At 44.0% G+C, this 26,800-nt stretch overlaps 1 protein-coding gene across 3 annotated transcripts in view; it reads right to left on the minus strand.

Annotated features, from left to right (window-relative positions):
• LOC126187822 (probable cytochrome P450 301a1, mitochondrial) overlaps window positions 1–26,800 on the minus strand; it is a 357,451-nt gene that overhangs the window by 14,994 nt on the left and 315,657 nt on the right. For all 3 annotated transcript variants that reach the window (XM_049929117.1, XM_049929118.1, XM_049929116.1), the window contains exon 9: window positions 20,022–20,194. In XM_049929117.1, coding sequence (XP_049785074.1) covers window positions 20,022–20,194 — 173 coding nt within the window. The remainder of the gene's footprint in view (window positions 1–20,021; window positions 20,195–26,800) is intronic.

Genomic DNA, 26,800 nt, shown 5'->3' on the forward strand with positions numbered 1-26,800 from the left:
TGCCTAATTTATGTTGGTAACCTGTTACAGACTTCTGGACCAGAATTAAAAAAATTCTGAATCCTAGAAAGGGATAAAAAGTCAATACGGATATTCGTTTTAATTTCAGTATTGTGGTTGTGAATTGCACAGTTCAGTCCACATTCATACTTATTATTAACTACAAATAACATTATGCTACGGTTGCTGTATTATCGGCCATGTTCAAAATTGTATTGTGGAGTATATTTATTGCCATACAGTTGTAAGAATCACTAGGTGCCTGAAGGGACTTGTGCCACATAGTGGGTTATCAACAATATTATTTTTCTAAGCCTATATACAAGGAATACTTTTTGAGCTTCAGTGAATTGCCCCAAAGATTACGTTACACTTCAGAACTGAGTGAAAGTAGGTGATTAGGTCCTACATGAGTATAACTACTAGCGTCATTTTTAGACATAAAAGTTTCTGAAGAACATTCCGATGTCTCAGATACGCTCAGGAACATGAGTGGATCAAGCATCGAACATTGCGTCATGTCACATTTAATGTTTCTCCAGCCAGCATTTACTGTTATTCCTTTCGTATTATTTGTTAATGGGACCCACTGTTTTCTGTTGTAAAGACAAGAGCCCAATCATACGAGGGATGTCCAATAATTTATTTTCCTCGGCCAGTTTCGGTTGAATAAATGCGAAATTTGTTGCGGGACGTCGTGGAATATTCTCACTTCACCACGTATAGTTTCATCACATTCCGACGGATGTGGGAGATATACGTAACCTTCAAGATGGCGTCTGTAACAGAGGTACATTCCAAGCTGAGCACTGTCACTGAGTTTCTTTTGGCGAAAAATCAGAGCTTCGCAGATATTCATAGGCGCCTGCAGTATGTCTACGGCGACCTGTCGGTAAACAAAATCACGCTGCGTCGTTGGGAGAGGCGTCTGTCATCGCCGCAAAAATATCGCTGAAATCTGTCCGATCTGCCATGCCTGCTGGCCGTAAACAGCTGTAACTCCTGCAGTGCTGCAGCACGCGGACAGCCTCATTCGAGATGTTGGACAGATCACAGTCAACACCGTGTTGCACAATTGCATTGTTGGTAGTGTCAACACACGCGTCCACCAGTTGGTGTACTCCAGGCTGTGTGCCTGCTTGGTTCCTAGCCCCCCGAGAGAAGTCCCACTGAACAGAGATTATATTGAAAAACAGGGTTTTGAAACCAAAAGAGAGGGCAATAATATGATGTATTGGAATCCTGAATAAAAACAACCTGTTAGCAGAAAAAAGTGATGTATTACGCATTGAACACCTTTCGTACAACGGGATACCTTAAATCCCATATAATTTTAGCTTCCCTAGCACAATTTTATGATCTATAGAATGGAAGCCCTTGGCAAGGTCACAGAATGCCACATAGTAATTTTTCTATACAATTAAGTTTGTGAGACAATATATTTATTTTTCCAGTACAGAAGCCTTTACGAAAACCAAATTGAGCTGCTGTTGAAAGGTTATCACAGGAAGGTGGTTCGATATGCTGTGGTAAGGTACAATTTTGAAAATACTAGAAGGATACATGAGTCGATAATTACAGGTCACTTGCTTACTGATGACTGCTGGTGTAATATGCCACGCCTATCCATCTAATGGATCTGCTGTCATGGTCCCGTTTTGAGCCTATGTTTTTGGGTACTGGTAGGATAAGTTATGGAATTTTGTTGGCAATTACGTGAAATTAATAACATCTCTCTCGTTGATACTATCCTCGGAAAGCTGTAAATAATTTGTCTAACCGAGTTGATTCGTTTCAGGCCTAATAATGCTTTAACTTACATTTTCTTTGTTCTTGGAATTTTTATGTTTAGTAAATTACTTTTTCCTTAGTGATAACACACCAAAGAATTTTGAAATACTGCTTGAATTGCTCCTTTACTTCATGATTAGAACCAGCCTACTACATTAAATACAGGCATCACTTTTTTTCTGTTCACTTGGTTTCCAGTGTAGTTGTTCCTTACTTCTTGTTAAGCAAAATTAAACTCATAGTGTTGTTGTTGTTGTTGTTTTGGTCTTCAGTCCTGAGACTGGTTTGATGCAGCTCTCCATGCTACTCTATCCTGTGCAAGCTTCTTCACCTCCCAGTACTTACTGCAACCTACATCCTTCTGAATCTGCTTAGTGTATTCATCTCTTGGTCTCCCTCTACGATTTTTACCCTCCTCACTGCCCTCCAATGCTACATTTGTGATTCCCTGATGTCTCAGAACATGTCCTACCAACCGGTCCCTTCTTCTTGTCAAGTTGTGCCACAAACTCCTCCCCAATTCTATTCAATACATCCTCATTAGTTATGTGACCTGCCCATCTAATCTTCATCAGTCTTCTGTAGCACCACATTTCGAAAGCTTCTATTCTCTTCTTGTCCAAACTATTTATCGTCCATGTTTCACTTCCATATATGGCTACACTCCATATAAATACTTTCAGAAACGACTTCCTGACACTTAAATCTATACTCGATGTTAACAAATTTCTCTTCTTCAGAAACGCTTTTCTTGCCATTGCCACTCTATATTTTATATCCTCTCTACTTCGACCATCATCAGTTATTTTGCTCCCCAAATAGCAAAACTCCTTTCCTACTATAAGTGTCTCATTTCCTAATCTAATTCCCTCAGCATCACCCGACTTAATTCGACTACATTACATTATCCTCGTTTTGCTTTTGTTGGTGTTCATCTTATATCCTCCTTTCAAGACACTGTCCATTCCGTTCAACTGCTCTTCCAAGTCCTTTGCTATCTCTGACAAAATTACAATGTCATCGGTGAACCTCAAAGGTTGTGTTTCTTCTCCATGGGTTTTAATACCTACACCAAATTTTTCTTTTGTTTCCTTTACTGCTTGCTCAATATACAGATTGAATAACATCGGGGATAGGCTACAACCCTGTCTCACTCCCTTCCCAACCACTTTTTCCCTTTCACGCCCCTCAGCTCTTATAACTGCCATCTGGTTTCTGTACAAATTGTAAATAGTCTTTCGCTCCCTGTATTTTACCCCTGCCACCTTTAGAATTTGGAAGAGAGTATTCCAGTTAACATTGTCAAAAACTTTCTCTAAGTCTACAAATGCTAGAAACGTAGATTTGCCTTTCCTTAATCATTCTTCTAAGATAAGTCGTAAGATCAGTATTGCCTCACTGTGTTCCAACATTTCCACGGAAACCAAACTGATCTTTCCCAATGTCGGCTTCTACCAGTTTTTCCATTCGTCTGTAAAGAATTCGCGTTAGTATTTTGCAGCTGTGGCTTATTAAGCTGATAGTTCTGTCAACATCTGCTTTCTTTGGGATTGGAATTATTATATTCTTCTTGAAGTCTGAGGGTATTTCGCCTGTCTCATACATCTTGCTCACCAGATCGTAGAGTTTTGTCAGGACTGGCTCTCCCAAGGCCGTCAGTAGTTCTAATGGAATGTTGTCTGCTCCCGGGGCCTTGTTTCGACTCAGGTCTTTCAGTGATGTGTCAAACTCTTCACGCAGTATCGTATCTCCCATTTCATCTTCATCTACATCCTCTTCCATTTCCATAATATTGTCCTGAAGTACATCGCCCTGGTACAGACCCTCTATATACTCCTTCCACCTTTCTGCTTTCCCTTCTTTTCTTAGAACTGGGTATCCATCAGAGTTCTTGATATTCGAACAAGTTGATTCTCTTTTCTCCAAAGGTCTCTCTAACTTTCCTGTAGGCAGTATCTATCTTGCCCCTAGTGAGATAAGCCTCTACATCCTTACATTTGTCAACACCTGCGTTTTTATATTTTCTCCTTTCATCAATTAAATTCAATATTTCTTGTGTTACACAAGGATTTCTACTAGCCCTCGTCTTTTTACCTACTTGATCCTCTGCTGCCTTCATTACTTCATCCCTCAGAGCTACCCATTCTTCTTCTACTGTATTTCGTTCCCCCATGCCTGTCAATTGTTCCCTTATGCTCTGCCTGAAACTCTGTACAACCTCTGGTTTAGTCAGTTTATCCAGTTTCCATCTCCTTAAATTCCCACCTTTTTGCAGTTTCTTCAGTTTTAATCTACAGTTCATAACCAATAGACTGTGGTCAGAGTCCACATCTACCCCTGCAAATCTCTTACAATTTAAAACCTGGTTCCTAAATCTCTGACTTACCATTATATAATCTATCTGATACCTACTAGTATCTCCAGTATACTATACATATAGTATAGTGATGTAATAATATTTTTAGAAAATCATTATTTCCCATCTACTGTCTGTGCCTGGTAAACTTCTTCTCATAGTTCATCCCATATGGTCAGACGAACCATATATTATGGGAATCAAGTTGTTAAGTCCATTCCTATAAGTGTGACGCAGAAGCAACAACATCAGTTTCTATTGTTTGATAGATATGCACGTACCACAGATGTGACACGTTACCTTGTAACAAACCAGATGGGTAAAATAATTTTTCGCAGTAATAAACTTATAAATTTTATGTTGAATAATATCTATTCATTTTATTTTTATTTAGATTTCTGATTATGACTGTGTCAACTTTTTTCATATTTAAAACATTTTAATTAACTAATCGGTGGATCTGCTTCGCTATTGAATTCAAGATGGATGTTCTTATTACTGAAAAGTAAAACAGGAGGCTACACCTCATCATATTTGAAAGCCAACGCAGGAGGTAAGCAGCTTCAGAATTACACCGCAGACTTGACAGCGACTTCGTAATTTCTCAGTTTCAACAAATAAACACGGAATAAAATGCATTGTTTAATACAGAAAAGAAAAAACAGAACAGAAATAGCATTGAGATCTTCTCGAAAATAACGAAATCAAAGTGATGTCCACACTTGTTTTCACAGTTTTGTCAAGCGCGCGGTGTATAAAAACAAAGAATCAAGCATGCTATTCTCGTTTCTCGTGCATTTTAAAGTACACAAAATACAATTTACAGAACAATTATTTCAGAACCGGAAGTACAAGTTTCTTTTATAGGTCGGTATTGCTCACGATGTAGTCTGCAAAACAGTTACCCACAGAACACAACTACAGCACTTCTTTCTTTAACTGATTACAACAACAAATTACCGGTTGACAAGCGATAAACAGAGAACTAATTCAAGAAAACACTCGGAAAGAATAAACGGGTCAATACCCCTCTATTGGTCGGCCCAAGAATAGTTAATTCTCGTAACGAGTACTTCCCACACAGACTCCCACCCACCCACCCCACCCCACGCTAGAGCGGGGCTCCCGGAATGCTCGGGAACTTGTGGTATAATATGAAGCTGGCATCTATACAGATGTCATTGGTGATCTTGAAGCGCTCGAAGAATGAAGTTATAATTAAATCTAGACCCTTCGTTGCTTACAGACGTTGATAAATATCAGCGGGGACAGTTGAAAAGTGTGTGACCGGATCGGGACTCGAACCCAGGACCTCCTGTTCGATCTGCCCTTCTAGTTTCTTTTGTGGGCTCGTTTGTCGTGTCAAAGGCGGCGCTGCTGCTGGTGTATTGTCTCCACGTCGGAAGGGGTCGCCGGTGTAGCGGCCACATTTTGTAGCTGTTGAATAGGAGTGTCCACGGCGAGCACAGATGGTGAATTCACCCGCTCCCATGATGCTGTCAGAGGCCGCTCGTCTTACGCTATTTGGACAGTATATACGTTGGATTTTAATACACGCAAAGATCACGAGTATGGTGGTTGTAATGGCACATGTACAGCGTCTGTTCGCAACATCACACGGGAGAATGCTGTGAGGTCTCTTCAATTACAAATACTTTCAGAACCCCATGACGTGATGATGGGGACGGGCGTAGCCTGGCTAGCGGGAGCCTCACCTGTTGCAGCATATGTGGCAGATCCAGTTCCAAAGACCTCAGCTGTGAAAAAAGATTCCTACCGCAGACGCAATTTTTTACCGTAAACCATATCGGCGGTTGAAGCCCAAATGTCCGCCTTAACTGCTGCACTGTGCCCTAACAAAACTAGTGGTGGAACTGCTTTCCAGCAATCATCATGGGACATAAGCGCGGATTTTAGTATTCTGTACCATCTCTCTACCATTCCATTGCTTGAGGGTGGTAGCTTGTGGTATGGTGGTGCTGGAACCCACATAATTGAGATAACTCAAGAAACAACGGCAACTCAAACTGCCGCCCTTCGTCAGTAGTGACTTGAGCGGAACCTCCGAAGCGTGGAATACATGTTTTCATGGAAGCCTTTGCCTTGTTTCCGCTGATATATCTCCTACAGAGGATGTCGTTATCAGGAGAAAGAAAACTGGCGTTCTACGTATCGGAGCGTGGAATGTCAGATCCGTTAAACGGGCAGGTAGCTTAGAAAATTTAAAAAGGGAAATGGATAGGTTAAAGTTAGATATAGTGGGAATTAGTGAAGTTCGGTGGCAGGAGGAACAAGACTTCTGGTCAGGTGACTACAGAGTTATAAACACAAAGTCAAATAGGGGTAGTGCAGGAGTAGGTTTAATAATGAATAGGAAAATAGGAATGCGGGTAAGCTACTACAAACAGCACAGTGAACGCATTATTATGGCCAAGACAGATACGAAGCCCACGCCTACTACAGTAGTACAAGTTTATATGCCAACTAGCTCTGCAGATGACGAAGAAATTGAAGAAATGTATGATGATATAAAAGAAATTCTTCAGATAGTGAAGGGAGATGAAAATTTAAAAGTCATGGGTGACTGGAATTCGAGTGTAGGAAAAGGGAGAGAAGGAAACGTAGTAGGTGAATATGGATTGGGGCTAAGAAATGAAAGAGGAAGCCGCCTGGTAGAATTTTGCACAGAGCACAACTTAATCATAGCTAACACTTGGTTTAAGAATCACAATAGAAGGTTGTATACGTGGAAGAACCCTGGAGATACTAAAAGGTATCAGATAGATTATATAATGGTAAGACAGAGATTTAGGAACCAGGTTTTAAATTGTAAGATATTTCCAGGAGCCGATGTGGACTCTGACCACAATCTATTGGTTATGACCTGTAGATTAAAACTGAAGAAACTGCAAAAAGGTGGGAACTTAAGGAGATGGAACCTGGATAAACTGAAAGAACCAGAGGTTGTACAGAGTTTCAGGGAGAGCATAAGGGAACAATTGACAGGACTGTGGGAAAGAAATACCGTAGAAGAAGAATGGGTAGCTCTGAGGGATAAAGTAGTGAAGGCAGCAGAGGATCAAGTAGGTAAAAAGATGAGGGCTAATAGAAAACCTTGTGTAACACAAGAAATATTGAATTTAATTGATCAAAGGAGAAAGTATAAAAATGCAGTAAATGAAGCAGGCAAAAAGGAATACAAACGTCTCAAAAATGAGATCGACAGGAAGTGCAAAATGGCTAAGCAGGGATGGCTAGAGGACAAATGTAAGAATGTAGAGGCTTATCTCACTAGGGGTAAGATAGATACTGCCTACAGGAAAATTAAAGAGACCTTTGGAGATAAGAGAAACACTTGTATGAACACCAAGAGCTCAGATGGAAACCCAGTTCTAAGAAAAGAAGGGAAAGCAGAAAGGTGGAAGGAGTATATAGAGGGTCTATACAAGGGCGATGTGCTTGAGGACAGTATTGTGGAGGTGGAGGAGGATGTGGATGAAGATGAAATGGGAGATGCGATACTGCGTGAAGAGTTTGACAGAGCACTGAAAGACCTGAGTCGAAACAAGGCCCCGGGAGTAGACAACATTGCATTGGAACTACTGACGGCCTTGGGAGAGCCAGTCCTGACAAAACTCTACCATCTGGTGAGCAAGATGTATGTAACAGGCGAAAGACCCTCAGACTTCAAGAAGAATATAATAATTCCAATCCCAAAAAAAAAAACAGGTGTTGACAGATGTGAGAATTGCCGAACAATCAGTTTATTAAGCCACAGCTGCAAAATACTAACACGAATTCTTTACAGACGAAGGGAAAAACTAGTAGAAGCCGCCCTCGGGGAAGATCAGTTTGGATTCCGTAGAAATGCTGGAACACGTGAGGCAATACTGATCTTACGACTTATCTTAGAAGAAAGATTAAGGAAAGGCAAACCTACGTTTCTAGCATTTGTAGACTTAGAGAAAGCTTTTGACAATGTTGACTGGAATACTCTCTTTCAAATTCTAAAGGTGGCAGGGGTAAAATACAGGGAGCGAAAGACTATTTACAATTTTTACAAAAACCAGATGGCAATTATAAGAGTCGAGGGGCACGAAATGGAAGCAGTGGTTGGGAAGGGAATGAGACAGGGCTGTAGCCTCTCCCCGATGTTATTCAATCTGTATATTGAGCAAGCAGTAAAGGAAACAAAAGAAAAATTCGGAGTAGGTATTAAAATCCATGGAGATGAAATAAAAACTTTGAGGTTCACCGATGACATTATAATTTTGTCAGAGAGAGCAAAGGACTTGGAAGAGCAGTTGAACGGAATGGACAGTGTCTTGAAGGGAGGATATAAGATGAACACCAACAAAAGGAAAACGAGGATAATGGAATGTAGTCGAATTAAGTCGGGTGATGTTGAGGGTATTAGATTAGGAAATGAGACACTTAAAGTTGTAAAGGAGTTTTGCTATTTGGGGAGCAAAATAACTGATGATGGTCGAAGTAGAGAGGATATAAAATGTAGACTGGCAATGGCAAGGAAAGCGTTTCTGAAGAAGAGAAATTTGTTAACATCGAGTATAGATTTAAGTGTCAGGAAGTCGTTTCTGAAAGTATTTGTATGGAGTGTAGCCATGTATGGAAGTGAAACATGGACGGTAAATAGTTTGGACAAGAAGAGAATAGAAGCTTTCGAAATGTGATGCTACAGAAGAATGCTGAAGATTAGATGGGTAGATCACGTAACTAATGAGGAAGTATTGAATAGGATTGGGGAGAAGAGAAGTTTGTGGCACAACTTGACCAGAAGAAGGGATCGGTTGGTAGGACATGTTCTGAGGCATCAAGGGATCACCAATTTAGTATTGGAGGGCAGCGTGGAGGGTAAAAATCGTAGGGGGAGACCAAGAGATGAATACACTAAGCAGATTCAGAAGGATGTAGGTTGCAGTAGGTAGTGGGAGACGAAGAAGCTTGCACAGAATAGAGTAGTATGGAGAGCTGCATCAAACCAGTCTCAGGACTGAAGACCATAACAACAACAACATCTCCTATAGCAGCTGTTTCTGCTCAAATTGAGTATCTGTCCACTGTTGTAAACAAACAGCGATATCCGACGGTGGCAGTGGGCCTACAACACCTATATGCACGCGACAGAACCGACTTGTCTCTGAAATGTCTCCTGCTGGCTGGCGCTTGCTAGTGTCTGCCAACCACGCATCTCTGACAGGTAAACACGCCCTCGTCCCTATATGCGGCAGTCTTTCTTCATGTCTGCCCATACAAATTTCTCCGCCGTGAGCTTGACAGTGGTGTTCACGCTAGAATGTGTGAGATTGTGGACAATCTCAAAAACTAAACTTTCGCAGTGACTGAGTCATAAATGGCCTAGGTTGAATCTTGGACACATAGCACCAAATTAGGTCTTTCCTGCGTAGCAGTCGCAATTGGTCGAGCTTGGAGGTTGTTGAGCTGCTCTGCAACGACTCTTGTAGGTTTTAGTCTGTGGCTTGTTCCATAAGGGCTACCAACTGCTCTCTAAATTCTGATGGAGTTCTGCACCGACAGCCAACTGGATGGCGTGTATAAAAATCGCCAACGGCGCATAATGAACTGGTGAGAAAACAGTACTGCTCTTTGCAAATTAGCACCTACCTTTTTCGAAAGCCTGCTGCATGATCGGTGTCCATGGTATGGGCTGCTTGCCTCCATCAGCAGCGCCTGCATCTCCACTGCTCCTATTATATGGTGTCTATAAAAGTTGACGACCACGAGACATCTGTGTAACTGCTGATAATTGGTCGACCTGAGAATGTTCCACAAAGCCTCCACCTTCTCCTTGAGCGGACGGATGCTGCTCATACCATGAGACCGAGAAACGTCATTTGGCTCTGGCTGAGAACTCACTTAGCTTCGTTCACCACTAATCCAGATGTCTTTATCCTGTCAAATATTGCATTAAGGTGCTCATCATGTAACCCAGCTGTCCGTGAAAATATGAAAATATCATCCAGATATACAAAGAAGAAATCCAGGCCCCTCAGCATCTGCCTATCCGCAAAACTTTGCCTGGTCTGAGCTGCATTTTTCAATCCAAATGATATGCGTAGGTCGACATAAAAGTTTTCTGGGTGTGGTACCGCATCATAATGTATAAAACTACTGCTGCTAGAGAAAGAAGAAGACCGCTGCAACCGTGGCAGAAACGTTGGCTTTTCTCCAGCAGCTGTAGTTTTATACACTACTAGACCTTAAAATTGCTATACCAAGAAGAAATGCAGATGATAAACGGGTATTCATTGGACAAATATATTATACTAGAACTGCAATTTGGGTACATAGATTCTGAGAAATCAGTACCCAGAACAACCACCTCTGGCCTTAACAACGGCCTTGATACGCCTGGGCATTGAGTCAAACAGAACTTGGATGGCGTTTACAGGTACAGATGCCCATGCAGCTTCAACACGATACCACAGTTCATCAAGAGTAGTGACTGGTGTATTGTGACGAGCCAGTTGCTCGGCCACCATTGACCAGACATTTTAATTGGTGAGAGATCTGGAGAATGTGCTGGCTAGGACAGAAGTCGAACATTTTCTGTAGCCAGAAAGGCCCGTACAGGACCTGCAACATGCGGTCGTGCATCATCCTGCTGAAATGTAGGGTTTCGCAGGGATCGAATGAAGGGTAGATCCACGGGTCGTAACACATCTGAAATGTAACATCCAGTGTTCAAAGTGCCGTCAATACGAACAAGAGGTAACCGAGACGTCTAACCAATGGCACCCCATACCATCACGCCGGGTGATACATCAGAATGGGGATGCGAATACACGCTTCCAATGTGCGTTCACCGCGATGTCGCCAAACACGGATACGACCATCACGATGCTGTAAACAGAATCTGGATTCATCCGAAAAAATGACGTTTTGCCATTCGTGCTCCTAGGTTCGTCGTTGAGTACACCATCGCAGACCCTCCTGTCTGCGATGCAGCGTCAAGGGTAACCGCAGCCATGGTCTCCGAGCTGATAGTCCATGCTGCTGCAAACGTCGTCGAACTGTTCGTGCAGATGGTTGTTGTCTTGCAAACGTCCCCATCTGTTGACTCAGGGATCGAGACGTGGCTGCACTATCCTTACAGCCATGCGGATAAGATGCCTGTCATCTCGACTGCTAGTGATGCGAGACCGTTGGATCCAGCACAGCGTTCCGTATTACCCTCCTGAACCCACCGATTCCATATTCTGCTAACAGTCATTGGATCTCGACCAACGCCAGCAGCAATGTCGCGATACGATAAACCGCAATCGCGATAAGCTACAATCCGACCTTTATTAAAGTCGGAAACGTGATGGTACGCATTTCTCCTCCTTACACGAGGCATCACAACAACGTTTCACCAGGCAACGCCGGTCAACTGCTGTTTGTGTATGAGAAAGCGGTTGGAAACTTTCCTCGTGTCACCACCGGCGCCAACCTTGTGTGAATGCTCTGAAAAGTTAATCATTTGCACACCACAGCATCATCTTCCTGTCGGTTAAATTTCACGTCTGTAGCACGTCATCTTCGTGGTGTAGCAATTTTAATGGCCAGTAGTGTACATTGTGACGTGGTACCTCACTCAGAAAACTTTTATGTCGACTGACTCTGGCCGCGTAAGCCTACGCAATAATAGCGTGTGTAGGCGTTCAAATGCTTCAAAATGCGCAATCACAGCTGCCTTGGGAACGTCCTCTTCAGCTACGGGAATCTCATTGTATGTTTTCTTACAGTCTATCACGATGACGATCATAGCCCTGGCTAAAATTCATCAAATCTCGCAAGTTAGGTACTGGATAACAGTCAGGTGCGGTTCATGCCTTCAAGGGCCTTCGTGCCGTCTCTCTTCCTGATGACCTGGCGAGGTGCAGTGGCGATGCCCATGGGGTATCCAGTCTTCTTGCAATGCCTACCTGCAGCGTCTTGTCATATTCTGCTTTGCCTCTGTAAACCAATATAGCGCTAGTCTTCTCGATCGTCGGGGCACCAGTTGGGCTGCGGTTGTCTTGATGTGGCTGTGTCGTCTGGACATGCGCCGGGTACCGTGCATCTCGCGGCACGCTGAACCTTTCGTAATACCAAGATACTCTACCCTTCGGTCTTTGCCTCTGTTGGCTGCGTGACTGTTCAAAAAATGGTTCAAATGGCTCAGCACTGAGGGACTTACTATCTGAGGTCATCAGTCACCTAGACTTAGAACTACTTAAACCTAAGTAACCTAAGGACATCACATGCCCGAGGCAGGATTCGAACCTGCGACCGTAGCAGCAGCGCAGTTCCGGACTGAAGCGCCTACATCCGCTCGGCCACAGCGGCAGGCCCGTGACTGTACCTGTACTTCACTGCTCAGCAAGCTGTCTCGTTTGTCCGACTACAGCGCCAACGGTTGTTTTTGCATTGTCCGACTTGATTTAGACTGCATAGCTGATCGTCGACAGACTTCCTTCGCTCCTGTCGCATAGCTGCAGCTTCCGTGGAGTTGCAGTCGTCACCTACATGTGTTTTTGCTGAGGCTCTGGCTTGCCCCACTGCCGCATGTAGCGACTGACAGAACAACTAACGCTGTTCTTCCCACAAGTGAATATTCCCGTTTTCACATATAGCAGAAGCTGCCTGAGCCACACATGCCGAAGTGACTCATCCGACATTGCTGCCTTCTCCGTAGTTCTCCGGAGATGACGTCAGAATTCCTGTCTGCTGCATCCGTTGGAGTAAAAATTTGCCGTGCGCTAGGTCACCATGTGTCTCGAATGTTGATATCGATCGTGTGTAGGAGGCTTCAAAATTGCGTCCGATACCATTGTCACTGCTGCAGCGTCTAGGCTATTACTGTCCCAACAAAGTCTGTATTTTCACTCGTAACATCTTTTGCGTAAGCGGTAGCTCTAACATATCAAACCATAGTTCGAGTTTCTCCGACAGCAACTTCGGCCCCTTGTGTTGGCTTGGCGGACGTGTTAGACTCCGCAGTTCTTTTGTCTGCCGTATATATTGCTTGTCGGCGTATCTAAGAGACACACCTTGCGTCGGCATGTCCCTACTGTGTCTCGCTAACTGCTCTTGGAAGCGTGAAGGTTGTTGTTCCACCCAGTCTTGACCATCGTCGAAACACGAAGTCACAGTCTCGCCCTGCGCCGTACTTGAATTTGCTGTTTCCTTTTGTACTTTCGGAGTCACCATTTTATAGTTATTGGTCATCGTGTAAACTACAAAACATACACTCACAGAATACCGCGCATTAACTATTTACTGATTACAACAGCAAATTATCACTTGACAACCGATAAACAAAGAATTATCTCAAGAACAAACTCGCAAAGACTAAACGAGTAAACACCACGCAGCGAGTGGGCCAAGAAATAATTAGAATTTCCATATTTCCGTCTATGATCACAGACTTGTTAGGTCCTCAGACTACCGGTTTCGTTCAGCAATGACCATCAGATCTGCCGCAAAACATGAGAGAAACACAAATACAACAGGTGGATTGTCTACAGCTTAGAACAATAAAATATGGCTTAATGAGAAGTATTATTGACATTCATATGAAAATTGTGCGCTTTAAATATGGCGAGGTATAACTGTTTTTAAAACATGTCCTAATATAATGGAGCCATAGTGGCATCGTCAAAAGATTTCGTGTTTATCTTTTGGCGATGCCACTATGGCTTCATTATATTACGACATGTTTTTCAAACAGGTATCTCTCTTCATATTTAAAGCACAGAAGCGGCTGGTTCCGGCGGAGGTTCGAGTCCTCTCTCGGGCATGGGTGTGTGTGTTTGTACTTAGGATAATTTAGGTTAAGTAGTGTGTAAGCCTAGGGACTGATGACCTTAGCAGTTAAGTCCCATAAGATTTCACACACATTTGAACAATTTTTTGAAAGAACAGAAATTTCACATGTACGTCAAAAATACTTTTCATTATGGTCTACTTTATTGTTTTCAGCTATAGACAATCCATTAGTTGTCTTTGTGTTTTTCCCATGTTTTGTTGCAGAAGTTAAGATGGGTCATTGCTGACCGAAACCTGTAGTCTGAGGACCTAACACGTTTTTGATCATAGACGCAAATAAAGAAATTTATTCTACACTTTCTGGATCACTAATTTATTCGCGACTATGTCCCAGCTTGTGAAAGAGTAATTAAGTCTCTTCATTCGCTGTCCGTAACAGGTGCTTCCCACGCTTTTAAATATTTCCAATCTGGATTCACTGTGCCCAATACCACTACCATGGTATTTGTCACAACTCAGGCAGCCCACTCTATCTTTAGGGTAAAGAATGAATTAATTAATTACACCAACACACACAGACACACACACACACATACACACACACACACACACACACACACACATAGTGCTCCATTGATAGTGACCGGGCTAAATATATCACGAAATAAGCATCAAACGAAAAACCTACAAAGACCGAAACTCGGCTAGCTTGAAGAGGGAAACCAGATGGCGCTATGGTTAGCCCGTTAGATGGCGCTACCATAGGTCAAACGGATATCATCTGCATTTTTTAAAAATAGGAACCCCCATTTTTATTACATGTTCGTGTAGTACCTAAAGAAATACGAATGTTTTAGTTGGACCACTTTTTTCGCTTTGTGATAGATGGCGCTGTAATAGTCACAGACGTATAAGTACGCGGTATCACGTAACATTCCGCCATTGCGGACGGTATTTGCTTCGTGATACTTTACCCGTGTTAAAATGGACCGTTTACCAATTGCGGAAAAGGTCGATTTCGTGTTGATATATGGCTATTGTGATCAAAATGTCCAACGGGCGTGTGCTATGTATGCTGCTCGGTATCCTGGACGACATCATCCAAGTGTCCGGACCGTTCGCCGGATAGTTACGTTATTTAAGAAAACAGGAAGTGTTCAGCGACATGTGAAAAGTCAACCACGACCTGCAACAAATGAGGCTGCCCAAGTAGGTGTTGTAGCTGCTGTCGCGGCTAATCCGCACATCACTACCAGACAAATTGCGCGAGAATCGGGAATCTCAAAAACGTCGGTGTTGAGAATGTTACATCAACATCGATTGCACCCGTATCAATTTCTATGCACCAAGAATTGCATGGCGACGACTTTGAACGTCGTGTACAGTTCTGCCACTGGGCACAAGAGAAATTACGGGACTATGACAGATTTTTTGCACCCGTTCTATTTAGCGACGAAGCGTCATTCACCAACAGCGGTAAAGTAAACCGGCATAATATGCACTATTGGGCAACGGAAAATCCACGATGGCTGCAACATGTCGAACATCAGCGACTTGACGGGTTAATGTATGGTGCGGCATTATGGGAGGAAGGATAATTAGCCTCCATTTTATCGATGGCAATCTAAATTGTGAAATGTATGTTGATTTCCTACGTAATATTCTACCGATGTTGCTACAAGATGTTTCACTGCATGACAGAATGGCGATGTACTTCCAACACGATGGATGTCCGGCACATAGCTCGCGTGCAGTTGAAGCGGTATTGAATAGCATATTTCATGACAGGTGGAATGGTCTTCGAAGCACCGCACGTTCACCGGATCTGACGTCCCCGGATTTCTTTCTGTGGGGAAAGTTGAACGATATTTGCTATCGTGATCCACCGACAACGCGTGACAACATGCGTCAGTGCATTGTCAATGCATGTGCAAACATTACGGAAGGCGAACTACTCGCTGTTGAGAGGAATGTCGTTACACGTATTGCCAAATGCATTGAGGTTGACGGACATCAGTTTGAGCATTTATTGCATTAATGTGGTATTTACAGGTAATCACGCTGTAACAGCATGCGTTCTCAGAAATGATAAGTTCACAAAGGTACATGTATCACATTGGAACAACCGAAATAAAACGTTCAAACGTGCCTACGTTCTGTATTTTTATTTAAAAAACTTACCTGTGACCAACTGTTCGTCTAAAATTGTGACCCATATGTTTGTGAGTAATTCAGCGCCATCTATCACAAAACGAAAAAAGTGATCAAACTAAAACTTTCATATTTCTTTTCGTACATCACGAATATGTAATAAAATGGTGGTTCCTATTTTAAAAAACGCAGTTGATATCCGTTTGACCTATGGCAGCGCCATCTAGCGGGCCAACCATAGCGCCATCTGGTTTCCCCCTTCAAGCTAGATGAGTTTCGTTCTTTGTAGTTTTTTCGTTTGATGCTTATTTCGTGAGATATTTGGCCTGGTCACTATCAATGGACCACCTTGTATATATAATTGGAACGCCAAGTTGACGCGTGAAGGACGAAACGCTGCGCTATTGCACTTCCCGAGATGCAAGCGTGATCTGCACGTTGCTCGCATTCGCAATGTGATTGACGTACGTATTCTTACTTTCACTGTTGTCGAGGACCGAAAGTAATAATAGGGATTCCTGCCACAATCATTGATATGTTCATAACGGTGTCCCACGTGCTTGTTGTATTTATCTACGTACAGACTACAGAACAGTACCAGCCGGTGTACGCCGCCGAGTTACACCGACTAGGTCAACCTTTCGCCTCTGCAGTTGTGTAGAGGAATGGGGCGCAATCGGCGCTGTTTGTGGACACGGCTCACTACGAAGCAAGTTGTTCTGTATGGAAGTATGTACAGGTGTATGGTATCGGTGTACAGTACACCTTAATTAGTGTGTTGTAATCGTGATATTAATTTACCTGCCCATACTGCCTAGGCATTCGATATGGTTGACAAGATATTTCTGTACAGAGAATGTCACCAAAATGGCACAAGTGCGGCACAGGTATATGCCCAGCGGTACCCTAGTAGACGTCATCCGACGCGCGCTTCCTTCATGAATATTATTAGAAGGCTTCGCGCGACAGGCCGATTGGCTACACGGACGCGGATCCGGAGCAGAGACAGAAAGCAGCAGAGGTAGCTCTTCTGGCGCCCGCCGCTATAAATCCTCATTGTCAGTGAGTTCTGTGGCAAGGCCATGATTTTATGCGTGAAAGTACTGGTTACCGATGAGGCCACGTTTACAAACGATGGGAACGTCAACTTACACAATATGCACTACCACTCACCAGAAAACCCACACTAGATTCGCTGGGTTGAACATCAACGCCAGTGGAGTGTCAATGTATGGTGTGGATTTGTAGGACACCAGATCATTCGCCCATATTTCATTGACGGCACTCTTTAACGGGCGACAGTACGAGCGGTTCCTGCTATGTACCTTACCTGCATTGATGGAAGACCTACCCCTTCATTTGCATAAAATTATGTGGTATCAACATGAAGGATGCAATGAGCATAATGCCATGGTGGCACGACAGGCGCTAAACCATCAATTCCCACATCGTTGGATTGGAATGGGCAGTCGCATTCAGGGATTTGCAGTACTGGGGACACGTGAAAGATGTGATGTATCAGCAGGTCCCAACAGCAGTGGCCAACATTAAAGCCCTTATTACCGGTGCTTGCGCTGCAATGACGCAACAAGCACCGAGAGCCGAGAGTGGCTCCGTGATGGAGCGCGCACAGAAGTGTTGCCAAGTAAATGGCGATCTCTTCGAACATCCGTTGAGCACTTCGGCTGTGAGACGTGTGATTGCACACCGGCGTACAATTTGTGCATTATGGAGAAGATGTATGTTCGTTTTTCAGGTACTATTCTACGTTTATGTATGCGTTGCACCATCTGCAATGGTTCAATTGTGTCGCAGTCATTAAAGATGATCAGTAACATGTCCTGTATATGGAACGTACCAGTGTGTAAGTGATGTACAACTATGTACAAATAGCATGTATCTCTCTGGGCGATCCTTCGACAGCTATTAATTTTGTTTAATCTGGTCGGAGGTTATCGGCATTTCGTCACCATTATGTCCACTGTAGTACTGTTGAAAAGTTCAATAAAGCATGTACGAATAAACCGTCTCCTTGTTTTCATTATGGGTGACTGGACATCAGCATGTTTCCCAGGCCACGTACTAACAGTGTACACAGCAATATGTAAGCACAGCGTTTGTCACATCGCAGTACGTCAATCACGTCGCGATTACGAGCAACGCGCGGGTCACGCTTGTATCAAGGGAACTGCAGTAGCGGCGCATTTTGTTCATTTCACATGTGAACATCGCGTCGCAATTTCTCAGGATGTAATTGACGTATTGCGGTGCAACCAACACCATTATTATTGTGATTTCTCATGTTCTTGATTGCGTATGGAATAATATGGGGTGTCTAGTTTTAAAAAAAAATTTCCACATTATTTCGAATATCTCATAGTATTTACTTTAGTGAGCCCCTGCCGTACATTCATGCCCCTGAAAGCCGTTTGTGGTTCCAGACATAATGGCGATGAAAAATTTGGATGGGAACCCAGGTAGGCTGACTGGCTGCATAATGTGTTAATTATAAACTAAATTCGAGTTATAAACTATTGTGTTTTGTTATATAGTCCTCTCAATGATTTTTCTCATACTCAGCCAAATCAATCGTTAATCTGAGAAACTTACCTACGACACTATCGATAAATTCTAACGTTTCACAGTTTTTATAGTTACTATGTACCAGTAGCATAGTGATATTTATGTATTTATCTAATGAAACAGACCAAGGCACTGATCTGAATCGATTAGGATTTTGAGGTTCCTAAATGACACTATACTGTAATTGCACTTCGATTTACTTATATCGTAGAGAGAATAAATACATAAATTGAATTGATGTAGCAACCAGTGTAAACAATAAATAAGATACGGGACAGGTTGTTTAGCATTTCTGCAGTTACAGTGCAACATTAATCACTGCTCAGTGGAGTTTATTAGCTGAGACCATAGATACACATGAACTGCCACCTCGCTCCCATCTCTGCTGTTCTGAGCATTGAAAGCACAAGTAAGTGAAATAACACTGAATCATTGTCGTTACGTGTTATGCCAAGTATCTTCTACCAGTGTCTCCAGACCAATCCCCATTGTCTAGGCACACTACAAACTGCTTGAAAATACATTTACTCCGTAATTCTGTGCTTGGGGTGTACAGAATAAATTCTGCTAATTTCTGCCATGAAAATTAAGAAGGTTATTCAAAATGATGGACCAGTTTAATTAATTTTCACAAGTATCGGTTAACACTGCTAGGGCACAGACAGATGCTTAAAAAACTACTCCTACAGTGCTCACGCCATTAGACAGCTTGTCAACGTCAGTTGTAAGATGGCTATGATGGAGCATAAGGCTTAATGGGTTCCTGAGTTCGAAAGAAGTATGTCGGAAATTTCAGTGCCAACGACACTTCATCTCCCATTCGGCCTAGCAGGTGAGCAGGTAAGCAGACAGGTGTCGATTTAATTAGGATGTCTCTACAAAAGACGAAGAACGAGCCGACCACGTTAGTCTGTCAATTTTGGTTAGAACTTAGATGTTTGCCGTGCAGCAGCTTCAAAAAAATGGCTCTGAGCACTATGAGACTCAGGTCATCAGTCCCCTAGAACTTAGAACTACTTAAACCTAACTAACCTAAGGACATCACACAAATCCATGCCCGAGGCAGGATTCGAACCTGCGACCGTAGCGGTCGAACGGTTCCAGACTGTAGCGGCTAGGACACGTTGTACACTTATAACCCGTTTTGTAAATTTTGGAACGCTCTTTCTCCATCTTTATGCAGATTATTCATGTCCAATTTATATTTCATGAAACAGAAATTAATTAAATCGGGTTCATATTTTTAAATATGAATTTCCTGTCTCTCTCTCTCTCTCTGTCTGTGTGTGTGTGTGTGTGTGTGTGTGTGTGTGTGTCTGTGTCTGTGTGTATAAAATACCGACACAGATAACATGTCCCAACTGCTCACCTCATCGACTCCTTGACGCAAGCTTTGAGATACTTGCAGGCCTCCATCTTGTCGGCAGTGAGCGGCTGAGAGGCGGAGTCCGGCAGCTGCGCCCTCAGCTCCTGGTGCAGCTTCTCCTGGACCCTCTGGTTTTTGCTCAGGAAGTACAGCGCCGTAGCAGCAGAGTTCGCCGTCTGAAAACGTCGTCACTCGCTCAACGAATATCTACTCATACGTCCACTCTGGCTCTCTGCTAACACTGAGCTATTCAACACAACACACAGTAGACGCAGAATTATTTGTCATGAGATAGGCAATATCGATTTTAGCAGTGGCCACAGAGTTCAAAAAGGCAACTTAAGAAATTAAAGTTACATGCACACGGCACAATCAGAATAATGATACCTCCTGCCGAAAGCTTGAATAACCACATTTTACACTGCAGACTGCTGTGAGAGGTACGGGAAGAGAGTGAATGATGTTCTGGAAGGCACCAACAGGGATGTGAAGCCATAACGACGCTAATGTCACGGCCAGCTGCACTAGGTTTCTCGGTTGAGGATTCATCGCGTTAACAGCTCGCGAGGTGACCCCCCGGCTTCTCGATTCGGTTTAAGTCCGAGGAGTTTGGGGTCAGGAGAGTGCAGTAAGCTGATCCCGGTGCTCTTTAAACCGTGCACTGTGAGCTGTGTGACGTGTTGCATTGTTCTGCTAGTAGATGCCATCGTGTCGAGGAAAAACAAACTTCATATAGTGGTATACATGATCCCCAAGGATAGGTGCATAGTTGTGTTATCCACTGTGCCTTCCAGAACGACGTGATCACCCAGGGAATGCCACGAAAACATTCCCCAGACTGTAAGTACCACCCCTCTGGCATGTGCCCTTCCAACGATTCTTGCAGGATGTTTACTTTTAGAAGTTTCATGCTGTGCATGCAAACGGCCATGTGTTCGATGACGCATAAAACATGAATTATCAGTAAAGGCCACATGTAGCCAGTCAGTGGACATGTAGTAGTGGTCCTGGCCTGCAAATTCCCATCTTTGTCACTAGTGAATAGCAGTCAGCATGGGTGCCAGAACCAGGCGTCTGCTGTGGAGGCCCCTAAGCAGCAACATCCACAGAGTGGTCTTTCACGATACAATGTCAGTAGCCCCTTGGTTCATGTGGGCGGTCAGTTGCTCAAAAACTGCACGTCTATTCACCTGGTCACATCTCCAGAGCTGTTGTTCACCCCTGTCATCTATGGCCCCTGACACACCACAGTTGCGTCGGCGCCAGTTTCCGAGAGCACCATTTTTCCAAGCACGGTATACTTTAACCAGACCGACATGTGAACAGTTTACAAACTTAGTCGTTTTGAAAATGCTTCCACCCTTGGCCCGAAAGCCAATGATTATGCCCATTTGGACGTCGGAGATATATAAGGTGACCATCTCTCCCATATTTCTCGGATTTTCGCATATAACAGTTTCTTTTACCCTTCCGGTTTCCTTATCGACCGCCTGTTTCTCGCGTATATTTCTTCACTTATCGCTGTTATAAGTATTAATCCTGTGAAGCATTATTGATAGTTCAGATTCCATGACCGACAGCTCTCGAAAAGTTTCCATATAATAATCAATACCACTGCCTACATGTAGTCTTTCTTCCAGTCGTGCTTCTGTGGAAAGAAGACAGTTTGGCTACAGGGAATGTGAGGAGTGGAGAAATAATATCGTAGCCTGCATGTATAGAGGAATCGTGACAGGGCGAATGTTTACTTGTTTCTCAGTCAGTACTGGCAACCCACAGAAGCGCTTGCCTCGTACCAATCAACAACTAAGAGGAAAAGTTGCAGAGTTCTGGAGCATGTGTAAATAATTACTTGTAGGGAGTAGTAGAACAACAGGTGTGCCACCCCACTCTCCATCATTGCCAGATGTATCCAAGATCGGAGCAATGGCGTCATCCAATATGGCGGCCTGTAGACTTGGCAACAGCACATGACGTAATCCAAGATGACGACCGTGACAGCTGATGATGCGTGTACCGTTATCCAAGATGGCGGGAAAGTGCCACCCCCGCAACTGGCGGAAAGTTTGAATTTTGGCGGTAAATTGAATTATGTACTTCTATGGGCCACCTGGCAGTGCCCTGTCCTCTGTTTCCAACTTTTTTGCATGATGGTGTGTCATCATCTTAGAAAATGGGCAGAAATTTCGAATTTAGGAGGGAATTTTGCTCTAAGAGCTTACTCCTGCAGCTGAGGGGAGTTAGTATGGTGTTGTCCCCACTAGAGACTGCTTATTATGTCATTCAATTCAAATATAATTTGTTTAAATTTGTATAAATTTGCTCTAATTTGTTTAAATTCATTATCTACCTACAGCAGTATTGGCTTAGTCTGGTGTTACCTCCACAAGAGGCTGAGATATCAGTGCTTGTTGAGCTGTCAGTGTAGAAGGAGCATGTGTTCTATCAAAGAGCTATTGGTGTCTGACTGGGAGGAGTTTGACAGCCATGTTACCTGTAAGCATACAGCTGAGGACTGCACCCATAGCCTCCTACATGAAGAATGGAAGCGAGCATTTATGTTTGAACATATGAAGAAGAAGAATACGGTCATGCACATAAATGCTTTGGATTAAACATGCATAATGCATGGAATCATCTGTCTCAGCTCCCACCCCACAAGAGCCAACTGCCTCTTATCCAGCAGACCAAACAACTGAGCTAGATCGCGAGTTCGCCGCTAGGGGGCGCCACGATAGGTCACCTGATCGTGCAGTTCAGTCAGGCAAGGGGCCGCCGATGGATCGCGCTGCACGGCGTGTGTTTTGACATTTGCAGAGCACGTGTCGCTGGCCCCATCCCCTCTCAGTCAGCTAGGCGTCTGACCGCGCTGCTATCTGTAAGAACAAAACATTCGCCCGCTCCCAGTCCCGCCGGCGCCACAACACAAACACCTGGGCGTCAGACCGCCTGTGGGAGTCTGGGAATGCTTTCATAACAGGTAACAGCGACAACAAAAGCATCGCGAGCTCCCTAAAAGGATTGAGATGTTTATCTTTCCCAAAACAGGAACGACATAAACAAAGGCAATGCGCTGCTACAGAACATTCACAGGTGTTCTTAACAGCAATGAACAAGGAGTTCCTTCAAAGCTCTTCACTTATGGGTCTCAACTTATTGAAATATTGAAAGACAATGAAAGGAATCTATTAAACATGTTAGATATTTAACTCCAACTCTAAAGAGTTCAAAACATATAACACTTCAGTGCAAAAGCTATAACTATGCATTTCGAGAAAAAAATTTTCCAGCATCCTGCTAGATGTGTGGCAGAACGAGAAAATAATTATTTACAGTGGGCTATGTCTTTCCCTCTGTCGTTCATCACTTTATTATTTTCTTGACGTATCGTTCTATCACTCAGGTAAGATGATATTCACCTTTGAGAAACATTCCCAGACATAACAAGATATTGAAAAATATGTATTAAACCCACTAGATATTCAGCTCCAGCTCTGAAGAGTTCGAAACGTACAACACTTTAGTACAAACGTGTGCACACCGTTCCTCACAAGCGTCTTCTAACCAAACTGCGTGCCTACGGAGTAATTGCCTCAGTTGTACGACTAGATTCTTGATTTCCTGTCAGAAAGGTCACAGTTCGTAGTAATAGACAGAAAGTCATCGAGTAAAACAGAAGTAATGTCCAGCGTTCCCTAAGGAAGTGTTATAGTCCCTCTATTGTTTCTGATCTATATTAACGAAGTAGGAGACAATCTGAGTAGCCGTCTTAGATTGTTTGCAGATGATGCTGTCATTTGCCGTCTTGTAAAGTCTTCAGATGATCAAAACGACTTTGGAAATGATTTAAATAAGATAACTGTATGGTGCGAAAAGTGGCAATTGACCCTGAATAAGCAAAAGTGTGAAGTTATTCATATGAGTGCTAAAAGAAATCAGCTAAATTTCGATTACGCGAGAAGTCACACAAATCTGAAGGCTGTAAATTCAACTAAATACTTAGGGACTACAATTACAAATAACCTAAATTGGAACGATCACATAGATAATATTGTGGGTAGAGCAAACCAAAGACTGCGATTCGTTGGCAGAACACTTAGAAGGTGCAACAGGTCTACTAAAGAGACTGTAACTCTTCAGGCTTTCCCGGCGATCTAATGACATCTTGGGTTGTCAGGTGTTCTGCTGGATATCAGCGTCGTACTTGCACGATATTTCGGTCACGTAGCTCGAGACCTTCATCAAGTGCGACCTGAGACTGCTCCTCGAGTGGACCTGGTCCAGTATTTATGCCTATGGCCTTCCCCCTCCACCAACGGCTGCAGGCGCTTACTCTGTGGTCCGCGCCCATTCCCTGCGACCTGTTGGAGCGTTGCTGCTCCGTTTTCCGTCCGCTGCGGTTCTAGGTGTTCCCTCTGCGGTCCGCGCCCACTAAACCCGCTCCTGGGGCTTTCATCTACGGTCTGGAGTACCAAGCGTTCCCCCTGCGGTCCGCGCCCGCTCACCACGACCTGTTGGAGCGTTGCCGCTCCGTTTTCCGTCCGCTGCGGCTCTGGATGTTCCCTCTGCGGTCCGCGCCCACCAGTCCCACTTCTGGGTGTTCCATCTTCGGTCTGGTGCGCCTGGCAGTCCGTCAGGGGCTTGTTTACCATCTCCATCTCTCTGGTTCTTCTGTTTGTGTAGTGTTGCAGCTGGCCCCGTTGCTCCTTTAACAATTCCAGAGCCGGATCCCAGGCTCCGCTTAGCTGGTACCCTGTGTCACGATTCATAAGATCGTCAGCCATTTTACTCTCTATCGATTCTCTTATGACACTGTCCCAGAATCTGGGTGTTTGTGCTAGAATCTTGGTATCCTCATACTTCATGGCATGATCTAGTTCCAGGTAGTGTTCAGCAATGGCTGACTTAGTCACCTGTCTTAATCTAGTGTACCTCTGATGTTCATTGCACCTGATCTCCACAGTTCTTGTCGTCTGGCCAATGTAGGACATGCCACATTGACAAGGTATATTGTAAATCCCTGGTTTTCGTAACCCCAGGTCGTCTTTGACACTCCCCAGCAGTCCCCCGATCTTGTTGGATGGACAGAAAACACACTTGATATTGTGTTTACGGAGGATCCTACTGATTCTGGCAGAAATAGAGCCAGCATAGGGCAGATATGCCACCTTCTTTGCTTCATCTTGGTCTTCTTCAGGAACCTGTGGTATAGTGGCTGGTCGGAGTGCCCTCTCAATTTGTCTGTCCGTGTATCCATTCTTGGAGAAAACTGTTTTGAGACGTTCTATCTCTATGGGTAGAATCTCTTGGTCTGACAGGGCACGTGCTCTGTGGACCAAAGTCTTCAGAACCCCATTCTTCTGTGCAGGGTGGTGACAACTGCTGGCCTGCAGATATAAATCAGTGTGTGTTGGTTTTCGGTACACACTGTGGCCAATTGATCCATCTGCTTTCCTCTGGACTAGTACATCCAGAAATGGCAGCTGGCCATTCTTCTCCAGTTCCATGGTGAACTTGATATTAGGGTGGCATGAGTTAAGATGTTCAAGAAACTCATTGAGCCTATCCATCCCATGTGGCCAGATCACGAAGGTGTCATCCACATACCTAAAGAAGCATGTGGGTTTAAATGCGGCTGTCTCCAATGCCCTCTCCTCAAAACTCTCCATAAACATGTTGGCAACCACAGGGGACAGTGGGCTGCCCATAGCAAACCTTCAGTTTGCTCGTAATATTGGTTTCTGTACAGGAAATACGTGGATGTCAGTGTATGACTGAACAGGTCCAACAGAGCACCGTCAAATTTCTCTGCAATCAGTTCTAGTGAGTCCTTCAGTGGGACCCTCGTGAACAGCGATACCACATCAAAACTAACCATGATGTCCGAATCTGTGATGTGCAGTTGCTTGAGGCGTTGCAGGAAATCTTCTGAGTTGCGGATGTGGTGAATACATTTCCCCACATATGGAGACAGGAGACCTTTCAAGTATTTGGCTGTTGTGTACGTAGGTGCCCCAACATTACTGACAATAGGACGTAGGGGCACGCCCTCCTTGTGTATTTTTGGCAGACCATACAGTCTAGGTGGCACTGGTGCTTTTTCTCGTAGTGTTCTGATGATCTTATCGGGCATCCCTGTTTCCTTCAAGAGAGCACTAGTCTTCTTGGCCACCTTGTCCGTGGGGTCACACTCCAGAATTCTGTATGCAGGGTCCTCCAGAAGTTGGCGAACTTTCTCATCATAATCCACCCGCTGCAAGATGACAGTGGAGTTCCCTTTGTCTGCTGGTAGTACAACAATGCTGTTGTCTTCCCGTAGTTTCTTGAGTGCAAGCCTCTCCTCGGTAGTGATGTTCGATTTCGGCGGCCTGGCCTTGGTGAGGGCCCTGCAGGTCTCTCGGCGGACTTCCTCTGCCACATTAGGTGGAAGTGTGGCTGCAACTTGCTCTACTGCACTGACGAAACCTGAAATGGGTACGTTTCTAGGGGTCGTAGCAAAGTTGAGACCCTTGCTGAGTACCTTTAAGGTTGTATCATCAAACTGTATGCCACTCAGATTCGTCACCGTGCGTGTCTCTTCCATCTGCTGTGCTTTCTTGCTCATGCGGTCAAACTTTGCAGATTGGCAAGATGAGGCATTCCTTCTAGCACACTCAGCTAGAGACCAGGAGGCACGGTCTGCCCAATCCCAATCTTCTCTTGTTAAGGAGGCTGCCATGTACAGATGAATGTGTAACAGCTCCCTGGCCACAACATCTAACCGGTGGCGCATATCTCGAATC

Source organism: Schistocerca cancellata, chromosome 5, assembly GCF_023864275.1.
Source record: "Schistocerca cancellata isolate TAMUIC-IGC-003103 chromosome 5, iqSchCanc2.1, whole genome shotgun sequence".
NCBI classification, from domain to species: Eukaryota; Metazoa; Arthropoda; class Insecta; order Orthoptera; family Acrididae; genus Schistocerca; species Schistocerca cancellata.